This window comes from Hylobates moloch, unplaced genomic scaffold, assembly GCF_009828535.3.
Source record: "Hylobates moloch isolate HMO894 unplaced genomic scaffold, HMol_V3 SCAFFOLD_4, whole genome shotgun sequence".
Lineage (NCBI taxonomy): Eukaryota > Metazoa > Chordata > Mammalia > Primates > Hylobatidae > Hylobates > Hylobates moloch.
In genome coordinates, this window is record NW_026652279.1 from 138,245,526 (window position 1) to 138,264,395 (window position 18,870).

Genomic DNA, 18,870 nt, shown 5'->3' on the forward strand with positions numbered 1-18,870 from the left:
GTTAACACAGGTTAAGGGATTTTCAGTAAATGGTGGAATTGAGAATTAAAATCCAGGCCTGACTACGATATGGCTTCCAAGCAAAATTATATGAGTGAAATAATTACAAATAATTTATATGACTGTACTTTATCTATATCGTCTGTAAGCAGAAACCTCACAAGATCAGAAAAGGGTTCTTTTTTTGTGCATCCTCACATTAAAGTACCATTTAAAGATAAGGGACTTTAAAGTGCAGTTACTTAATATGTTTTACTTTTGAACAAAAATTATATAATATGTAACTTCACACTTGTGATTCCTTATTTCACTAATTTTCATTGAGAATATGACTTTTTTTTTTCAAGGATTAAATGTTAATACACTGTGAAATAGTTCTTGACACTATTCCCTTCATAAAATAAAAACTGTTCTTATGGCATTTAATAACCAAGAAATGACCTGGGGATTTCTATGTGATTTACATAGACATTAAGTTGATATTATTTTAATTAATAATGTCAATTTTCGAAAAGGGGTATTAAGTATAAACAAACACAATCTCATTGAATGGGATTATTTTCCCAAATTCTTTAACAATTTAAACAAAATTTATTATATGTTTAGTCCAAAACCTTAATTGATTCCTTCAATGTGATTTGAAAACAAGCAAGCAAGCAAGCAACTGGCCAACTTTTTGTGAGATAAAATAGCCAGTGAGGAACAGTTTTGACAAAGTTTCACGAATATAAGTAAGGGAGCTTGAGCACGGTCTCAGACACATGCCTAGATAAAACTTAACTTGTTTCTAGAGTTGGTTTAAACTGACTTGCAACCTGGATATAGCTGCAGTGTTGTAAGTGTTGTAACAGACAGATTTTTCAGGCCAGAGGACAATAACCTGTTTTAACTCAAAGTATAGGTGAATTACGGTTTTAAATGTGAATGGGATCTGTGATAAATTTTAAGATACCTGAGTCTTTGTTGGGGAGTAGGGTATGGGAGACTGTAGGTACAATATAATTACTCATGACTGGGGAACATTTAGGACAATAGGTGAGATGTTTAGCACAGGGATGGTGGTTACTATTCCTATGTATGGACCACTTGTCAATTTAGTGTTCTGTAAATAGATAATTCCCTATAATACTTTGGTTGTATGCCAAAGGTAGAATTCAATAGTGAAGGCTGAGAAGAAGAAATTTCTCTCTAGGTAGCAAAACATTTAATGACAAAATTTCAATTACCTGCTTTATTCTGCACAAATCTTCTACTGCTTTGCCAGTTAAGAAGGTCATTGAGGTAACTTTATTCTGAAATAGACAATTCACAATAGTTAATATGCTATATTCCTGCTTCAGAACTTACAATGGTTTCTCATGACCTACCAATACCACATCAATTCTTCTGCCTGTCTCTTATGGTCCTTCCTGATTGACCCCACCCCATCCCTCCAACTAACCACGGTTCCTACAACTTTAGTCTTATTCTCACAAACTCCATCTTAAATTGCACATTTCGGCCTCTCTCCATGTGCCCTCTCACAGCTTGACATTCCCTCTCCCTAAAGTCTAAATATTCAGATTCCATCCTCATGAAGCCTTTCAACAAATCTGCTTGTCACTTATGTCAGACTATTGTTGCTATATTTTCATTACTTTTGGAAGTATAAAGAGGGAAGGTAACTGAACTAACAAATACCTATGAGTGTCACAATGTACCCAGACTTCCTTACAGATTTGAAGTAGGATATACAAGAGGAGGTTCTATCCCCCAAGATACTTGCCAAACTAGGGAAGGCAACATTAATACACAAAATAAATGTCAAACAGTACAAGTTCAGTACATGTTCTCAAGGCTGAATAAGTTTTACGCAAAGCACATCAAGAAATAGATTAACATTAATTCCTTGGAGAGCTGCATAATATGAGTGCTGTAGGCTGATACAACTCAAATCAACAAATGCTGTGTACAAGGCTCTGTGGTAGGCAGGTTGAGGAACACGGAGGTACATAACTCAAGGAAAACATACATACAGGTTGAGTATCCTTTATTAGGAATATTTGGGACTAGAAGTGTTTTGGATTAGGGATTTTTTAGGATTTTGAAATACTCTATTTGCATTATACTTACTGGCTGGGCATCCCAAATCTGAATATCTAAAACCAGAAATGCTCCAATATGCATTTCCTTTAAGTGTCACATCTGTGTTCAAAAAGTTTCAGATTCTGTAGTGTTTTGGATTTTCAGATTTGGAATGCTCAACCTATAACATAGAGGAAGCTTATTAAAAGGAAAGTAGATGTCAGCTTACATGTTGGGAATTTTGAAAATGAATAATGTTATGATTATTTCCTCTTAGAAAAGACAGAAATGTTAAATTGATTGCAATCATTGTTCTGAGGGAGAGTATGTCCTTGCTTAAAATGTACCATGAGCCAATGATAGCTTTGCACTGAACAGTGAGTTCTAGCCACAAAAATGTTTTGCTTTGTTACACTTGACTTTCCAGTAAGATAAAGTAGTTACACCAGTGGAAATTCTTGGGTCTGAGGAAGAAATAGCTCATATTATATTAGCTAAGCCTCTTTTACTTACTCAATATCAGGGAGGAATAGAACCTGCACTGATGTACAGGAGTTGGAGGTTGCTCTGATTGCAGACTGGCCTGCATCCAGGTTATCTGAGACCCAATCCTACCACTGTGGCTCTTCCTGAGAAAGGAAATATGCAAATGGCACAGGAGGAGCCAGGCAATGGTTCAAGGAGAGCCATTAATACTGTATCTGCCAGCAAGCCACATCCATTCTGAGGAAAAAAATTCTAAATGAGGTAGAAGAAAGGCAGTCTGGCAGTTAGTGCTATTTCTTTCTTGGTTGTTAATACTCAAGCAAATAGGACTCTTTTTTCTTGTTTAGTGCCTTTTATAAAAGAATATTTAATTCAGGTGAAACACATGGATGAACTAGGCTAAAGAGAATATAAATTACGATTATTTGGGACAGTTTGAAGCTTATTTTTTATTTCATGAGGACTGTGGCAAAGACGTAGACACTTGAAAGATAGGCTGGGTGCAGTGGCTCATGTCTGTAATCCTAGCACTTTGGGAGGCCGAGGTGGGCAGATCACTTGAAGCCAGGGGTTTGAGACCAGCCTGGACAACATGGTGAAACCCTGTCTCTACTAAAAATACAAAAATTAGCCAATTAGCCAAGCATGGTGGCGTGTGCCTGTAATCCCAGCTACTCAGGAGGCTGAAGCAGGAGAATCACTTGAACTTGGAGGCGAAGGTTGCAGTGAGCCAAGATTGTGCCACTGCACTCCAGCCTGGGTGACAGAGGGAGACTCCATCTCAAAAACAAACAAACAAAAAAGCTAATTACACTATAGGTCAAAGATTATTATTAAGTGCCACCAGAGTAATACAAAAAAGAACCAGCAGAGGGAAAGAGTAATTTTTTAGAGGAGTTACTTAGAATTTCTCTGCTGAGTTTGAGAGACCCTGGGAGAACTGATCAGCAGAGTTTAAGGGGAGGACTTCAGGTCACGGGAAAATCTTAACAAAGGGCATGGCAGCAGAAAATCATAGAGCAGACTTTCATTTTGCTTAGCTATAGCCATGGTATATTTGCAATCAGACCTCTTTTCAGAAATGGAATTCCACAGTGCTCCCAATCATATTAATTTGTTTTTAGACTTGAGATTTATTTGGGGATTATAGCAATGATGTTTGGTTGGTGAAATTCCAGGTGATAAAGCTTGTTGCTAAATTCAGAAATGAGAGTGCATGAATACTAAGGTCTGAAAAGAGCTAAAGAGCCGTAAATCAAGTTTGCTTTCTTACCCCAAGATCTCGGGAATTGTCCACGTGAACAGATACATAGCGGGCATTGATTCCTTTTACACAGTTGATGGTGATGTTCTTAGTTTTGTTTTTATCTTCATCTCCTGATTCCCAAAAGGTTTCTGTGGAGCCGTCTGTCAAACTGCCAATCATGGCAGGTCGGCTTGAAGTTTTTATGTCAACAATGCTGGTTAAGTCCTTTAAGCACATTACTATGCATAATTCCTATCAGAAACAAATATAAGTACTTACGATACTTAAAAGCAAATCTTCCATGATGATAAACAGGTATAAGATAAAACATAATGGAAGACAGGATCAAATTGATTATGAATAACATATAGTTTCTCCCTTGATGTATTATTAACTAACAGGACAACCAGGATAATAACTGTGAAATGACTGACCTGACTCATAGCTTCAAAGCCAGACTGTATACTGATGCTAAAACTCTCTTCACTATCGCCATCATCTGATTTTGACAAAATATTGTTAATGTGATGAAAGACATTGCTCTGATGAAGGAACTGGTGATCAGATTGCTTGAATTTGAGACTCCAGCACCTAAAAAGGCAATATATAAGCAATATAAGAAATAATTATTTTCCGGGAACATCTAAGGAACTCTTAGATGAGTACTCTGTAGCTAATATCTCAAGAAATCTTAATGTTCTAGTAACAGACATTTTAAAAATTCAGGGAAGAAAATCATTCCCATTGTTTTTGTTTTTGAGAAATAAAGGTAACTTCTTTGGAAGAAGGTAAATTCTAAGGAAAGTTGACCCATTTTAAATATAAAAGAATTAGACAGATGAAGATCAAAGCTACAGAAGCAAAAAGGGTAATGAATCTGTTGTGTAAACAAGTGTTACACCAACTGTAACAACCCCTCAAATTTATTACTCTTACAATGCCATACTAATTCATCAGGGTATAATTTATCTTGTATTTCAAAAATCTTGTGAGGAGGACAAAGAGAAATCTCTCTTCCACTGGTCTTATCATTAGGAACATGGGAAGCTCAAGCATTCCATCAATCTATTTCTTGTATACATTAATTAGGAGAATTTATTTATAAGTGTGAGTCCAGTATGTGAATCTAGTAACAAGGTTCACAGTGTAAAAGCAATGCTAAATTCTCAACACACTTCAAATTGAAATTGGAATCTGTTGAGCATCTGCGATGCTCCTTAAGGTGCTTTTAGGACTGGGTGCATATAACCAGGCTCTGTTTTTCCTAAGATTCTTTTCAAGTCAAACTCTATTTTGGTTTTTGTTTTTGAGATTTCATTTTCCCTCTCTCTTTTTGGGACATTTAAGTGATTTGAGGTAGGAGAGTGGGGAAAGCGAGGGAGACTGCTACAGTGATAATTTAGGGCACTAAGAAGTACATTAGCCACATTTTACAGGAGGGCAAACAAATGTTAACTAAGAGGAAGGACTATTCTAAAAATTATGACTGTAAGGAGGGAGGCACCATCTATATAATGCAGGGATTCTATCTTACTATTTAAAGAGCTTTTTTTGGAGCATTTCATACTTTGAATATTCCATAAACTCTCTTGTCCAATGTACCTAGGATATGTGGATACAAAATTACCTCAGGGCCATTTGCTGTAATGAACTGCCACTGGGGAGAGACATCATAAGGTCTGAGATGGTCTGCAGCAAGCGGTGGAAGGTGTGTGGTAAAGGATGAGCAGCTTCCCCGGCAATCACTATGTCCGAGAGTGGATGTTCACATACTCTTGTATCTTTCTCCTAGGGCAGAAATTGAAACAAGTTTATGTTTGTGAGTTGGAAGGAATCTTCTTCACAAAAGACTATTACGTATACTTAAAAAATGGTCATGTAACAGAAATATAAACAACAAAACCAAATTGTACCCAGAACGATACAGTAATTTTAACTAATTATGTTTGTATTATTTTAGGGAAAAAAGCTGTTTAGTCACAAGTAAAATCAGCATGCAAATGAATAAAGTATCAATTCTAGGGTACTCACAAATCTACCTGTAGGGTGAATCCACATATGTATGCATGTGTATGTGTAGTGTGTGTGCATATACATGTATGTGTATGGATATATACACATACATATATGTAGGTATGCTTTGTGTGTATGTTTATGTATAAAAAATAACATATGTTTAGAAGTTGGGGTGGTCACTAACTCATATAGCATTTTTATGTGAATTAGAAAAAAAAGTTCCTTTCTAGGCAAAGGGACCACAGCTAGGAAACAGAAGTAGGGGTTGAATTTCATTTCTCATTCCAACCGTTAGATGGCTCCATTAATAATATTAACTATGGGATAACTTTTTATTATTTTGAGTAGGTAACATACATCATAATAAAATATTCAAGAGGTATAAAAAAATACCATAAAAAGTCTCCCTGTCTCTATAGCCCAGCCACCTAGGTGCCCTCCCACTGGCAATTTCTATTACCAGTTTCTTGGACTGTCTATAAATATTGTTCATTTACACAAATGGCAGCACTGTAAACAAACTGATCTGTACTCTTTTAACAATAATTTATCTTTGAGATTATTACTTATTAGATATGTATGTAACATATATTATCCCACTGCATAGTATTCTGATGAATAAAAATACCACAGTTTATTTCATCAGTCCACTTCAGAACAGCCATTTAGGTTGTCTTCAATCTTTTGTTTTTATATAACATTCTGCAATGAATCAACTTGTATATTTGTCTTTTCACACATGCATATATGATAAGGAGAACTTCATAAAAGTGGAATTACTGGGCCGGGCGCGGTGGCTCACGCTTGTAATCCCAGCACTTTGGGAGGCTGAGGTGGGCGGATCACGAGGTCAGGGGATTGAGACCATGGTGAAACCCCGTCTCTACTAAAAATACAAAAAAAAATTAGCCGGGCGTGGTGGCGGGCGCCTGTACTCCTAGCTACTCGGAGAGGCTGAGGCAGGAGAATGGCATGAACCCGGGAGGCGGAGCTTGCAGTGAGCCAAGATTGCGCCACTGCACTCCAGCCTGGGCGACAGAGCAAGACTCCATCTCAAAAAAAAAAAAAAAAAAGTGGAATTACTGAGTGATTTTTAATGTGAATTTTGCTAGATCTTACCAAACCATTCTCTAAGAAGCTGCTACTCCACAGCAAAGAATGTTTGTTCTTCCATCTTGCTACCAATGTAAGCCCATCAAACTTTTTAAACTATGTCACTGAGCTAAGTAAAAGATGGTTGCTTTTTGCCCCCTTCTTTGTGCATCTATTGATTACTGATATAGAAGTTCTGGTTTATATTATCTTCTTCTACTGATATAGAAGTTCTGGTTTATATTATCTTCTAAAGAATGTAGTTTTGTTCTTACAGGGAGATAGCAGGCCATCTAGATTCCATCAAGTCTTGGCATTCGACTTTGTTAGACTGGGGTTATTTCAGTTTTGCCCTTGATTTTAGGCATTGCCCTTACTCCTAAGGCATGGTCTGTATTCCTTGAGTATGGTCTTTCCGGGGTTTCAAGTGCATGCCAGGCGTATTCATCACACTCACCCCACCTCTGGTTGGACTAAAACTTCAGAACCCAGCTCTGAAGCTAAGAATCTGTTCAGTTCTCAGCTTACAATTCATTTCCACTGCTAGGTCTTCCAGAGAAACTGCATGCCCAGTCTAAGAGTGGCCAGGACCCCAGGGATATTTTTATGCAAAAATTTTAGACTCCCTTTCTGCAGCTCTGTACCACTGGTGCCCTGCTTCCCACATCCCAAAGTTACAGTCCTAAACTTTGATCACTGCCAACACAACTGATGTACTCTGCTTGGGCTCTTTTACCAATCGTGGGGCTTACTTCATGCCCTTTTCTTCTCTCGAGGATTACAGCCCTGTACTTGTCACTGCTCAGAGCCTATGAACAATTGTTTTAAATATTTTGTCCAGCTTTTTGTTATTTACTATAAGAACTAATCCTGACACTGGCTGTTTCATCATAACTATAACTAGAACTCTGCCAAACAACAAGTTTTGAGATGTACTATTATTGCCATTCCATTTAAAATATTTTCTGTTATAATTTTTCTTTGATGCAACTCATTTGGAAGCATTACTTAATTTCCCTATAAATATTTTTCTTGTTATTGTTTTGTTATCCAATTCTTATATACTAGCAATAAAGACTGAGGACATGGTAGGAAGAAAACCAATTATTTCAAGTTTGTTGAAACTTGCTTTATGTGTCCAGTAAACAGTCAATTTCCATAGATATTTGTGTGTATCTGAAAAGAATGTAAACAACTACATGCAATGTTTTGTATATTCTATCAAGACTGTCAATCATTCAAATCTGTGTATTTTCTGATTCTTTTTCTCTGCCTGACCTATCCAGTACTAAAAAGAGTGTTATGGTACGATACACAAAACAGCCACAAATTCTCTGTCACTCTTCCCATCAACAGGTGGAGTTTATTTCTCAGTCTTTGAATTTGACCGGCCTTGTGAATTATACTAGCTAATGGAAGGTGGCAGAAGCATGGCGTATGAGTTTAGTCTTGGCCATTTTGGCTTTGCAGCTTCTGTGCTCTCTTTCTTGAATGCTTCTGGCATCTGAACAAACCTAGGCCAGCATCCTGGAGGATAAAAGACCTCAGGGGGTACCACTTGAAGCACACTATGTAACCAAAATAGGAAAGAGTCATTCCTCTCAGTGGAGCCTTGATGCAATTGCCAACCCACAGACTGTGAGCAAATAAACAACTGTTTTAGTCCAGTGAGTTATGCAGGAACAGATAGCTGTTACAGGTACATGACAATCTCACATTGTAACTGCAGACTGTCCTATTTTTCCTTGCAGTCTGTCAATTATTACTTTTTTTAAGGTTACAGTATTAGGTAGATACATATCCAGGATTGATCTTTTATCATTTTGTACATCACCATGACATATCATTACTTTTTACATAGTCAATGTTTTTTAAGATATGCCCTCATATTTACACTCTCTTTTCTCTTCATTGACACTCCATGGCCATTTCTCTCAGTTTTTATTCTGGAAATGTCTTTGGTCTTATTCTTCAAAGACCCTTCAACTGGGTTAACAAGTATTTTCTTTCAGCACATTGAAAAAAGCCAACTGACAGCCTTTTAAACAAACTCAGTATTTTAACTTGTAATGGTGCCACCGAAAATTAAGCAATTATTCTCACTGTCCCTGTTTTGAAAGCTAGTATTTTTTCCTGTGGCTGCTTAAAAGATCTCTTTCTTTGTTTTTGGTGTTCAGGCGATTCACTATAATTTGTCCACCATGATTTGTATTTATTCTGCTTGGGGTTTACTGGGCTTCTTGACTCAATGGGTTATCATCTGTAATCAATTCTGGGAAATCCTCAAGTATTAACTCTTAAATACTGTCTCTCTTCCATTCTGTCTTCTCCTTCTGAAACTCCAAGTAGGTAAGTTATACATCATTTGCCCTTCATTACTCTTAGCAACTTGCATTTTTTATTTACTTTTTCTGTGTTGAAGTCTAGATAATTTCTACAGGTCTCTTATATTTAACCAGTTTGTTCACTGACATGCTATAAAATGTCAAACTGATTTAAAAAAAAATCAATTATACTTAGATTAATTTTTACGTATTTTCTTTAGTTCTTTATCAAATCCATCATTCTCTTATATTTAACCAATTTTTTCACTGACATGCTATAAAATCTCAAAACTAAAATATCAATTATACTTAGATTAGTATTTACGTTTTCTTTAGTTCTTTATCAAATTCATCACTTTATATTTCTTCTTACAATTTCTTCTCATATTTTAAAGTTTCTCTTTTATTTCTTTAAGCATATTAACACATTATTCTACATTTACACAGATAATTACAACCATTGTTGAGGGTCTATTTCTGCTGCCTACTGTTTTTGCCAGTTCTTGCTCATGGTGTCTTGTTTCCTTGGGAGTTTTAAGAATTAGACTATGATAATGTTGCTTGATACCCTTGGAAATTATCTTAAAATGCCATTCACATAATTTCAGAGTGACTGGGAATAAGATAAATGCTACCTAGATTACTCTTTCATTTTAGATACATGGAAACCGAGGCCTACAAGTCATACAACTACAATAGGGTAGAAATGAGGCTGAACTCAGGCTCCTAGTGCCCTAGTTCAATGCTCTGTCCATTATACAGGCTGCCTTCTATAAAATCCAGGTCTCATTATTAATACTTTGCCCATAGCACTAAAATATTCTTTTTGCTTTCAAGTTAGATCTGCGAATGATTTCATGCAAATTACTGGACTATTTGAAGGTATACTACCAGTTTCTATAAAAACATGCACAATCAAAACAAATAAAAATCTCATTTACTTGTTCTGAATTTTCTTTGTTTGTTTTATTTTCTTCATCCTCTTCTTCCTCTGGTTCCACTGGTGCAGGAGTCAGTGATGCCACAAAATGCCACAGAATATCATGGAGAGAAGTGGTTTGGATGACATTACACAGAAGCCAGTTGAAAGCCTGAAGAAATGACAGTTAAATGAGTTCAAGAATAAAATATATGAGTTTAAAAAGTACTCAGAAATAAAGTACCTCCATGGATTAAGGCTTCAAAGAAAGATACTGGAAAATCTTTTTTAATTAAAAAAAAAAATACCTCATAGTTTTACTATTTGTTTTTCTTTTTAAGAGACAGTGTCTCGCTCTGTCACCCAGGTTGGAGTACAGTGGTGTGATCATGGCTCACTGCAGCCTCAAGCACCCAGGCACAAATGATCCTCCCACCTCAGCCTCCCAAGTAGCTGGGACTACAGGTGCGTACCACCACACCCAGCTGATTTTAAAACATTTTTTTGTAGAAATGAGGTCTCACGATGTTGCCCAGGCTGGCCTCAAACTCTCACGCTCAAGTGATCCTCCCTCCTTGGCCTCCCAAAGTGCTAGGATTACAAGCATGGGCTACTATGCTTGGCTCCTTGAAAATCTGACCTTTATTTCACTGAAAGCACACGGAACTTGAAACAGTTAATAATTTGGGGTTTTAATTAAAAAAAACAGGAAAAATAATTTATAAGATACAATATCAAAATACTTTTCCAAACCACTTTTTACTTTGAAAATTCTTTTTAATATTAATTTATTCAAGCACATTTTTTCCAACTTGCATCTGGATGAACACAAAGTGTATCTCAAGCTCTAGGCAAGCAACCATTTACTTAAATATATTCATATAATTCCCATCCATGAAGTGGTAGGTTATTTATCACATTCGATAAAAATACAGATTTACTATATATAGGCCTGCAATATACAGTAATCCTATTATTTCCAGAGACCAAAGGCCCAGAGAAGTTATTACTGGTCCACTTACAACTCAAAAGCCCTACTCCTTATCTTCTTTCCATGATTACTGTCATTTCATTCTAATAAAATGACATTCTGAGTGTAAAAAGCTTTTAAAAAAAGATAATCTCAAGGTTCAAATAGTAAAGCAATACAGAAATAAATTTCTTTAGAGTGCTTAAATACGAAATTCTAAATTCATTTATATTCATAAACTTTAGAGTCTGATTTTTATAGGAACACTTAATACTTTTAATTGGCTAATGCCTTTTAATTTCACACAATTTCTGTTGGTAAAAAAGTGGCATCATTAAATAGAATCATCACATGATTTGTATGATCAATGAATCAGTAATTTCATTAATGTCTTCATACCTCCATAGCAAAAACTCGACAAGCAGATTTCCTTAGGGCCTGTTTCATTGCTATTTCAAGACCTTCTAGATCATGATGTTGTATAACAAAAGCTAAAACTGGCCACTGGAAATTTCGTTCTCCTTTAGAAAGAGAGCTGTGGGCTGAGATTAGCCGAGAAAGCTCAGGAGACGGATGTCTCAAAAGGGAAGAACCAACTTCTATTAAAGAAAAAGAAAATTATTAATTTTCATAGGCAGTGCATATATATTTAAGATAATAATATCTAATATATTCACTTTAGAGCCTTTGTCACTGGCTTTTTGCACATGACACAAACCATAACAATTTCAACTTTTACTGAGGATAAAACCAAGATTCAGAAAGATTACATATGTTACCCTCTGAAAGTCATAGCCATTAAGTTGTAGAGGTGGGTTTTGAATCCAGAGCTGAAGCTAAAGTTCACATTTTATAAAACACTCTAAAAGCTAAGTGATTTATATTCTCTCTAAATGAAATCTACATCTCATCTGCATCATTTTCTAAAAGATGGCTTTATAAGAAACATTTCTTAATAGGAGGTCAAAAATATTTGTTGAATGAACCTTAAATTGCTGGACAATTTTCAATAATGTTTTTCTTAAAAGTCTTCAATAAGATAACTTAATCATCTGACTATAATTTTTAGGCCAAATCTTCATTTTAGCAAGTGATCTCTCTGATAATTTATCACTATATTGCCCTGTTCTGGGTTTCTTTAATTATTCTTGAGGTAGAATCCCCAGCTCCAATTTGGGGCTGTTGATACCAACTGGTCCAGATCATGTAACTCTTTTTTTTTTTTAAACTGATTAAGGGCTATTTATAGCCCCAAAGTTTTATTATCTACTTAGAATGATGGCAGCTCCAAGAGTTATCAAGCTTCAGTTGGGGTGGAGAGATAACTGTGAATGTGTATGTCATTGGAACTCCTGGTCCACAAAAGTTTAGTGGAAGGGATAATGGTTGTAACATTTGGCTTAGATACCTAACAAGAAAGATTGTAAAGGACAATTTATTCTCGAACAATCACTGAATGATCTCCAGATTTCCCTTCAACTAAGATGCAAAATTTAGAGCTGCACATTTATAGCTGCGTCACATAGAAGGAATGTCAATCACACATTAGAAATTATCCCATGCCTTTTCCTTCAAAAATTAAATTTTAAAAATTATATGCAAATAAAACCATTTTCTTTTTTATTTGTAGTAGTCAGATCACTCAATATTCTTTTTTAACCTCATACTTACCAGTGTCTCCACTGTTAACTCTTCTTCTAGGAATGGCTTTAACTCGTGCAGGTAAAATAGAGTGTTGTTTATCATATTCGGAAGCAACAACTGAGTATGATCTTTGGAAGACAGTTCTCTTTGCAAGATCAGTATCAGTTATAGGACTGGTTTCTAAACTACAGATGGAACAATACAACAGATACAAACTCAGAAGAGCGAATGAAATGTAACTATACTTATAATGATGCAAAATATGTGACTCAATATTTCACGTGGAGAAACAAAATCAAAGCCAAATTGATAATCTCTCTTTAAATCATAATTTGTTCTTTTCAAATGCAGTAACATTTTGACTGATTTCAGCACTGTACCTTAAAACTTACGGTTTTCTTAAATCTACTTTGCATTTTAAATGAAAAAGAAGAAAGGTTTCCAAGCTCCTTTTAGAATCAAAAGCACTGGGGTGGAATTCATGTGTCATAATATTCAGGAAAAACAGTCAGATATAATCATAAGTGCACCAAATAGAAAGAAAATGGATATGTACACATGAAAACCTAATAAAAAAGAAAGCAAAATTTGGTTCCAAAGTTTTCTTTTGGTGTCTTCAGTGTTCTGTGAGGTTTCTCACTCTTGGGAAATGTTGCCCAAAGCCCTTGGAGGATGGCTGCATCAAGGTGTCAGGAGAGGTAACAAACTGATTTTTGGCACCAGTGTTGTATTTACACTCTATAAAAGAACTTAATGGTTTTATTCAGGCTTCAGTAAACTAACAGCTTTTCTATTTATTAAAGCAACATTTAAAAATACTTAAAAAGTTATTGAGAGCTATATAATTTACTTTATTGACACGTTTTATAAAAAAAGAGAAATCCCTTCTCTTTCTTATTTCTCTAAAACAAATTTAGAAACTATTCTTTTCGTGAGCTCCTTTTTCTGTCACCTGAATTCAAATTGGAATATTTTTGCTCACCTTTGGTTCTGGAGTTTTTTCCATCATTCAAGCCAGGTTTGAAATCCTATGTCCCTTGGTAAAATTATCTATTTTCTAACAGATGGCTAACTACCTGGGTGTTTCCTTTACTCACCACTTCTCTAAGCTTACGTACATTCTTGTTTGAATAGACTATAAATACTGTACATAACTGATTGGCAGTAAATGTCCGTGGGTGTTAGTATAGGTTGTTTGGTTCCAGAATGACTAGAATACAGGGAAACATTAACTTAATTCACTTTATATATGGTGTTACTATAAAGCACAGATATTTGTTCTGTTTTCAGAGGAAGTTTTCTACTAACTTAAAAAAAACTCATTACACAAATGTAAAAAGTGACTTTTTACCAAAAAAAAAAAAAAAAAAATGCTTGTGAAAGAATTCAAGCAACACAAGAAAAACCAAAGAAGAAAGCAAAGATGACATCTTTAATTGAATGGCTATCCTGGGCCAGGTAATTCCTTGTTAGGCTGTCTTGCCTCCTGTAGGATGGTTAGCAACATCCCTGGCCTCAACTCACTAGGATGCCCACTCAACTAGCCCAGTTGTGACAAAGTTATTTCCAAACATTGCCAGATGTCAACAGAGAGGCAAATATCACCCTCAGTTGAGAACCACTGATTTAATGAATTCATTTATTCATCAACTTTTTTTTTTTTAAACAGACGGGGTCTTGCTCTGTCACCTAGGCTGAAGTGCAGTGACACAATCATAGCTCACTGTAACCTCAAAATCCTAGGCTCAAGCCATCCTCTTGCTTCAGCCTCCTGGATTTTGATCCTAAGGGGTAATAATAACCCAATGAGAATCACACTTGTCAGACTAGCCTCAAAATAGTTTCTAACTCTTTTAAAAAGTGTATCTCCTTTAGAAATACTTTATCACTTTTAAAGATATAAAAGGTTGCATTGCACCCTGGAGAAAATGTCAAGAGCAGCTTCAAAGAAATTCTGACGAGTAATCCACACAGTTGGGGAGGGGAGAAGTTGCATGTATTTTTAATGAAAAAAAAAAAAAACAAAAAAACAAAACCTCATTTGGATATATATGTTCTATTGTGCTCTTTAAAGTATTTATCATATTAGTTTATAATTATAGCTGTATAGTAGTAACACAGTGGCATGCTCTTTTAATAAGCACATTCTCTTTTCATTCAGCAAATGTCTTCCTTTCCAGTGATACCATGTTCACAGTTATTCGTGACTGAAATCTTCATGTCATCTTAAACTTACCTTTTTCATTATCCAGTTAGTCAACAAGTCACACTTATTTTTCCTACAAAATATATCTCTTTAATCCATATGTCAGCTTCTCAATTGTCACTGTGAGACTACCTTTGCATTTTTATCACATCATTCCTCCTCTAAAAAAGTTTCAGTGGTACTCTATTTTTTTTTTTTCCTCAAGCTGGAGTTCAGTGGTGCAATCTCAGCTCACTGCAACCTCTGCCTCCCAGGTTCAAGTAATTCTCCTGCTTCAGCCTCCCGAGTAGCTGGGATTACAGGTGTGTGCCACCATGCTCGGCTAATTTTTTGAATTTTTAGTAGAGACAGGGTTTCACCATGTTGGTCAGGTTGGTCTCGAACTCCTGACCTCAGGTGATCCACCCGCCTTGGCCTCCCAAAGTGCTGGGATTACAGGTGTGAGCCACAGCGCCTAGCCTCTATTTTCTTGTTTATTATATTATTGTAACAAGTTTCTATTCAGCTTTTCGAGAAGCTCTTTACTCTGATACTACCATACCTAAGTTAGGAGGCACTGTAAACAATAATCCAAGAAGTTTAAGATTTATTTTCAGTGCCACTGCTCCCATGAAAACTCAAAGTAACCCTTCCCTACTCTGATTTACTACAGCATTAAGTAATGTCATATAATGTAATCTTTAATTCATTCATTAGTTGATCTCTTCTCTCCAACTAGTCTGCCTCTCCCATCAAGGACCTTACCTTAGCCATACATGTATGCTTTTTCTTACTGCTCCAACAGTTAGCAAAGCTGACTCACAGATGTACTAAAGAACTTCTACAAGACTCTTTTCTAGTTCAAAGTCTTTCTTCCACCAAACACTAGCTATTCAACAGACAGGAGAGAACTAAAATACCTTGGTGGCATAGACTTCATATTGCTCTCTGGCTCTTCAAATACATTAGGACTTGCATCAGGAGTTACTGATATATACGGGGCAGGTACAGATGTTGAACGTAGATATCTCATTTCATCCTGGAATAGGTTGTCATCTTGATAGCCCACAAAATTTTCATGATGATGCCTGCATTAAATCAAACCCAATAACTTACAGCATGATGGCAATACAGATCCTCTCCATTTTTAATCTCCTTCATAACAGGAAAAGCGGCACATGTAAATCATAGTTAAAGGCAAAGTATTAAAATAATCGTAGATGTAGGTAGGTGAAAATAAAAGTCTGATAATTTTATTCATCAACATTCCAGGTACCACAAACATTTCAAATCCAAAATTGAACTAAGTTTCTTTCCTTTTGAGAACTTTTCCATTTTCCAGTGTTTTCGTGAATGATCCCACCAACCATCCAGTTGCTTAAGCTAAAATATTTCCAGTGCTGTAGTAGGCTTAGCCCTCTACCATCATCATCTTTCAAGCCCATGATATTAGGTTTCCTCTCAGAGCCATTCTCTCTTCTCATTATCTATCATCACTGCCTTGGTTCATGCTTATTATTTCTTGCACAGACCACTGAAATACAGGCAGCTACTTTTTTGGGTAGGAACATACATAAGATCATATTTGAAAAATATTAGCTATATGAAATTTTCTGTGGTTCAGGGTGGAGGGGGTGCCCATTCCCCAGAGAGCTAAAAAGAAAAAAATCTATAATTATGCTGTGTTAGCATTTTTCACGTTTTACAATTTGATTCTTTCCTTTTCAAAATGAACAAACAGTTGCTAACCTAAGTCCACTGAGTGGTATGATTCACACTAAAGACCTACTGTATTTGGCATACTGACGATTTCCACCTCAGTCTCAAATGTACTTAGTCTCACATTTTCATTTTTGTTGCTTGTTCATTTTATTGTAATAGTAAGCACAAAATTTTAAAAACCATACAACTCTGTTACACAAAGAGGACAATTTCCAAAATCGAACTGTTGGTTGGCAAGCCATGTCAGTGGGCAATATCTAGATTATCTTCATTTGTCAGCTAATGAAAAAAATTTGATTTTGGTATATGAAAGGCTCTTTTGGAGTGTCAGTGCATAATGTGGTCCATTAAGGTCCAATATATGAAACTAGAATACTAACAGGTTTCTCTCTTTCTCCAGTAATGCACTTTTATCTAGTCTCCACATTAGCTTCCACATTCCACAGTGATCTTTTAATTGCAAACCAGTTCACGTATTTCTCTGTTTAAAATTCTTCCACTGTTTCCTCTGCTCACGGGATAAAATGCAATCTTAACCTGGGCTACAGGGCTCGACATTCCTTGGGTGAACCAATCACTTTGAACGGGCTTTCACATATTTCCTCCAGTAGCCAGTCCTTTAACAACCCGTGATTCCTGAAATGTGTAATGAGATTTCATTTGTGTCTTTACTCACCTGGGTTATTCTTCCAAGAGTCGCTTTCTTCCTGTCACTTGCCTGACGGATTTCTATTTATCCTTTGAGACTCTACTAAAGGGTCAGACCCTGTGGGAAGCCTTTTCTGATTTCCTGGGGAAGATTCAGATACTCTCCATCTTTTATGCTCTAACAGCATCCTACTTACATACTTCTATTGTAGCACTCCTCACATGGCATTTCAAATGTTTCACTAACATGTCTGACTTGACATCCAAGTATGAGTACATAGAAGCCAGGATTTTGTTATATTCATTCTGTCAGGGCCTAGCACAAGGCTGGTAGGTGCCCAGTTGGTATTCATTTAAATGCTAACAGAATGAATAATTTACGAAATAAAAGACTGCTAAAGAAACACCACTTTCTTTCTACTTCAGCATTTCGCACTAACAGAGTAAAGTCAGCCTACCAAAGAGTAAAAGATAGTTATAGTCTTATTTTCTAAGACATGTTTTGTATTAATAACAATGCAAATTGATGAAGCATTTTTATAGTTTTTTAAATACTTACTACCATAAAGTCATTATGCCAGTCAAGGCAACTCAAAAAATAAATGCCTGAAAGTTTCTTTATGGTACACAATATCTAATAAAGTGTAGGTCAAATACCGAACTACCCTAGATATCAATAAACAATCACTGTTAATCCAAAGGTGATTAAAAAACGACAGCAAAATTTTATTACCTAGCCAATGTCTGCAGGTAGAGACAAGGCATTTTCACAGGAAGATCCTCAGAAATGCCTTCTTTCACACTGGGCAACTGAGATTGGAATGGCTTTGCAGGATGGTAACACAGAATGCTCGGTTCTGCTGCACTGCTCAGGGACAGCAGGAAGAGTGCATTGGCTTTAATCACCTGGTGAGCTTCCATGGTGGGCAAGGCACGAGGGGTCTTGACTTGCATTGGTTTTCTCCTAGATTGTTTGACCTGGCAAAGAAAAAAATCGAAGTAATCTTTTCTGACTTATATTAAAATCCTTAGTTTCTTAAGCTAAGTATTTTGAGTTTCCAATAAAAATTACTAAACACTTGTAAAGCTATTTTAAGAAAATAAGATTATAAAAAACAACATTCATTTCATATTCATCCTGGGCTGACCGAGACAATTTTTTATCTAACACAAACTATACTTCCTTTCCTTCTTCAGAAAAATTTAACACCTAACTAGTTAAATCTAAACGTAATTCATTTTTTTAAAAAGTAAATCATTTCAGTGTGTGTATTCAGTGAAATTTTTTAGTTAGGTGTGCCACTAGAGTGAATAAAGAAAAGAGAGAGTAGCTATGGAATAGGAAAACAAAGGAGCCAAAAAAAGAGGAAAAGAGAAAGAAGGTGAAAAGGAAAGATCTGCATAGAGAGAATACCAGACAATTAATAGTAAAGAGTTACATAACAAATATTTGTCAATAAGGCATATATGGCAGAGATTATCTAGTGTTATTCCAATATATAGTTGTTAAAATTAAAAGCAGCTGACTTAGTACAAATATTAAATTTGTATATG

The 18,870-nt window shown here is 35.8% G+C and overlaps 1 protein-coding gene across 1 annotated transcript in view; it reads right to left on the reverse strand.

Moving 5' to 3' along the window:
• Window positions 1–18,870, reverse strand: part of MYCBP2 (MYC binding protein 2) — a 288,978-nt gene that overhangs the window by 39,595 nt on the left and 230,513 nt on the right. Inside the window, exons 58-66 of the mRNA XM_032151244.2 lie at window positions 18,050–18,294; window positions 15,867–16,034; window positions 12,789–12,946; window positions 11,517–11,716; window positions 10,170–10,319; window positions 5,424–5,584; window positions 4,231–4,387; window positions 3,824–4,048; window positions 1,227–1,292 (exon numbers count right to left, since the gene is read on the reverse strand). Coding sequence (XP_032007135.1) covers window positions 1,227–1,292; window positions 3,824–4,048; window positions 4,231–4,387; window positions 5,424–5,584; window positions 10,170–10,319; window positions 11,517–11,716; window positions 12,789–12,946; window positions 15,867–16,034; window positions 18,050–18,294 — 1,530 coding nt within the window. The remainder of the gene's footprint in view (window positions 1–1,226; window positions 1,293–3,823; window positions 4,049–4,230; window positions 4,388–5,423; window positions 5,585–10,169; window positions 10,320–11,516; window positions 11,717–12,788; window positions 12,947–15,866; window positions 16,035–18,049; window positions 18,295–18,870) is intronic.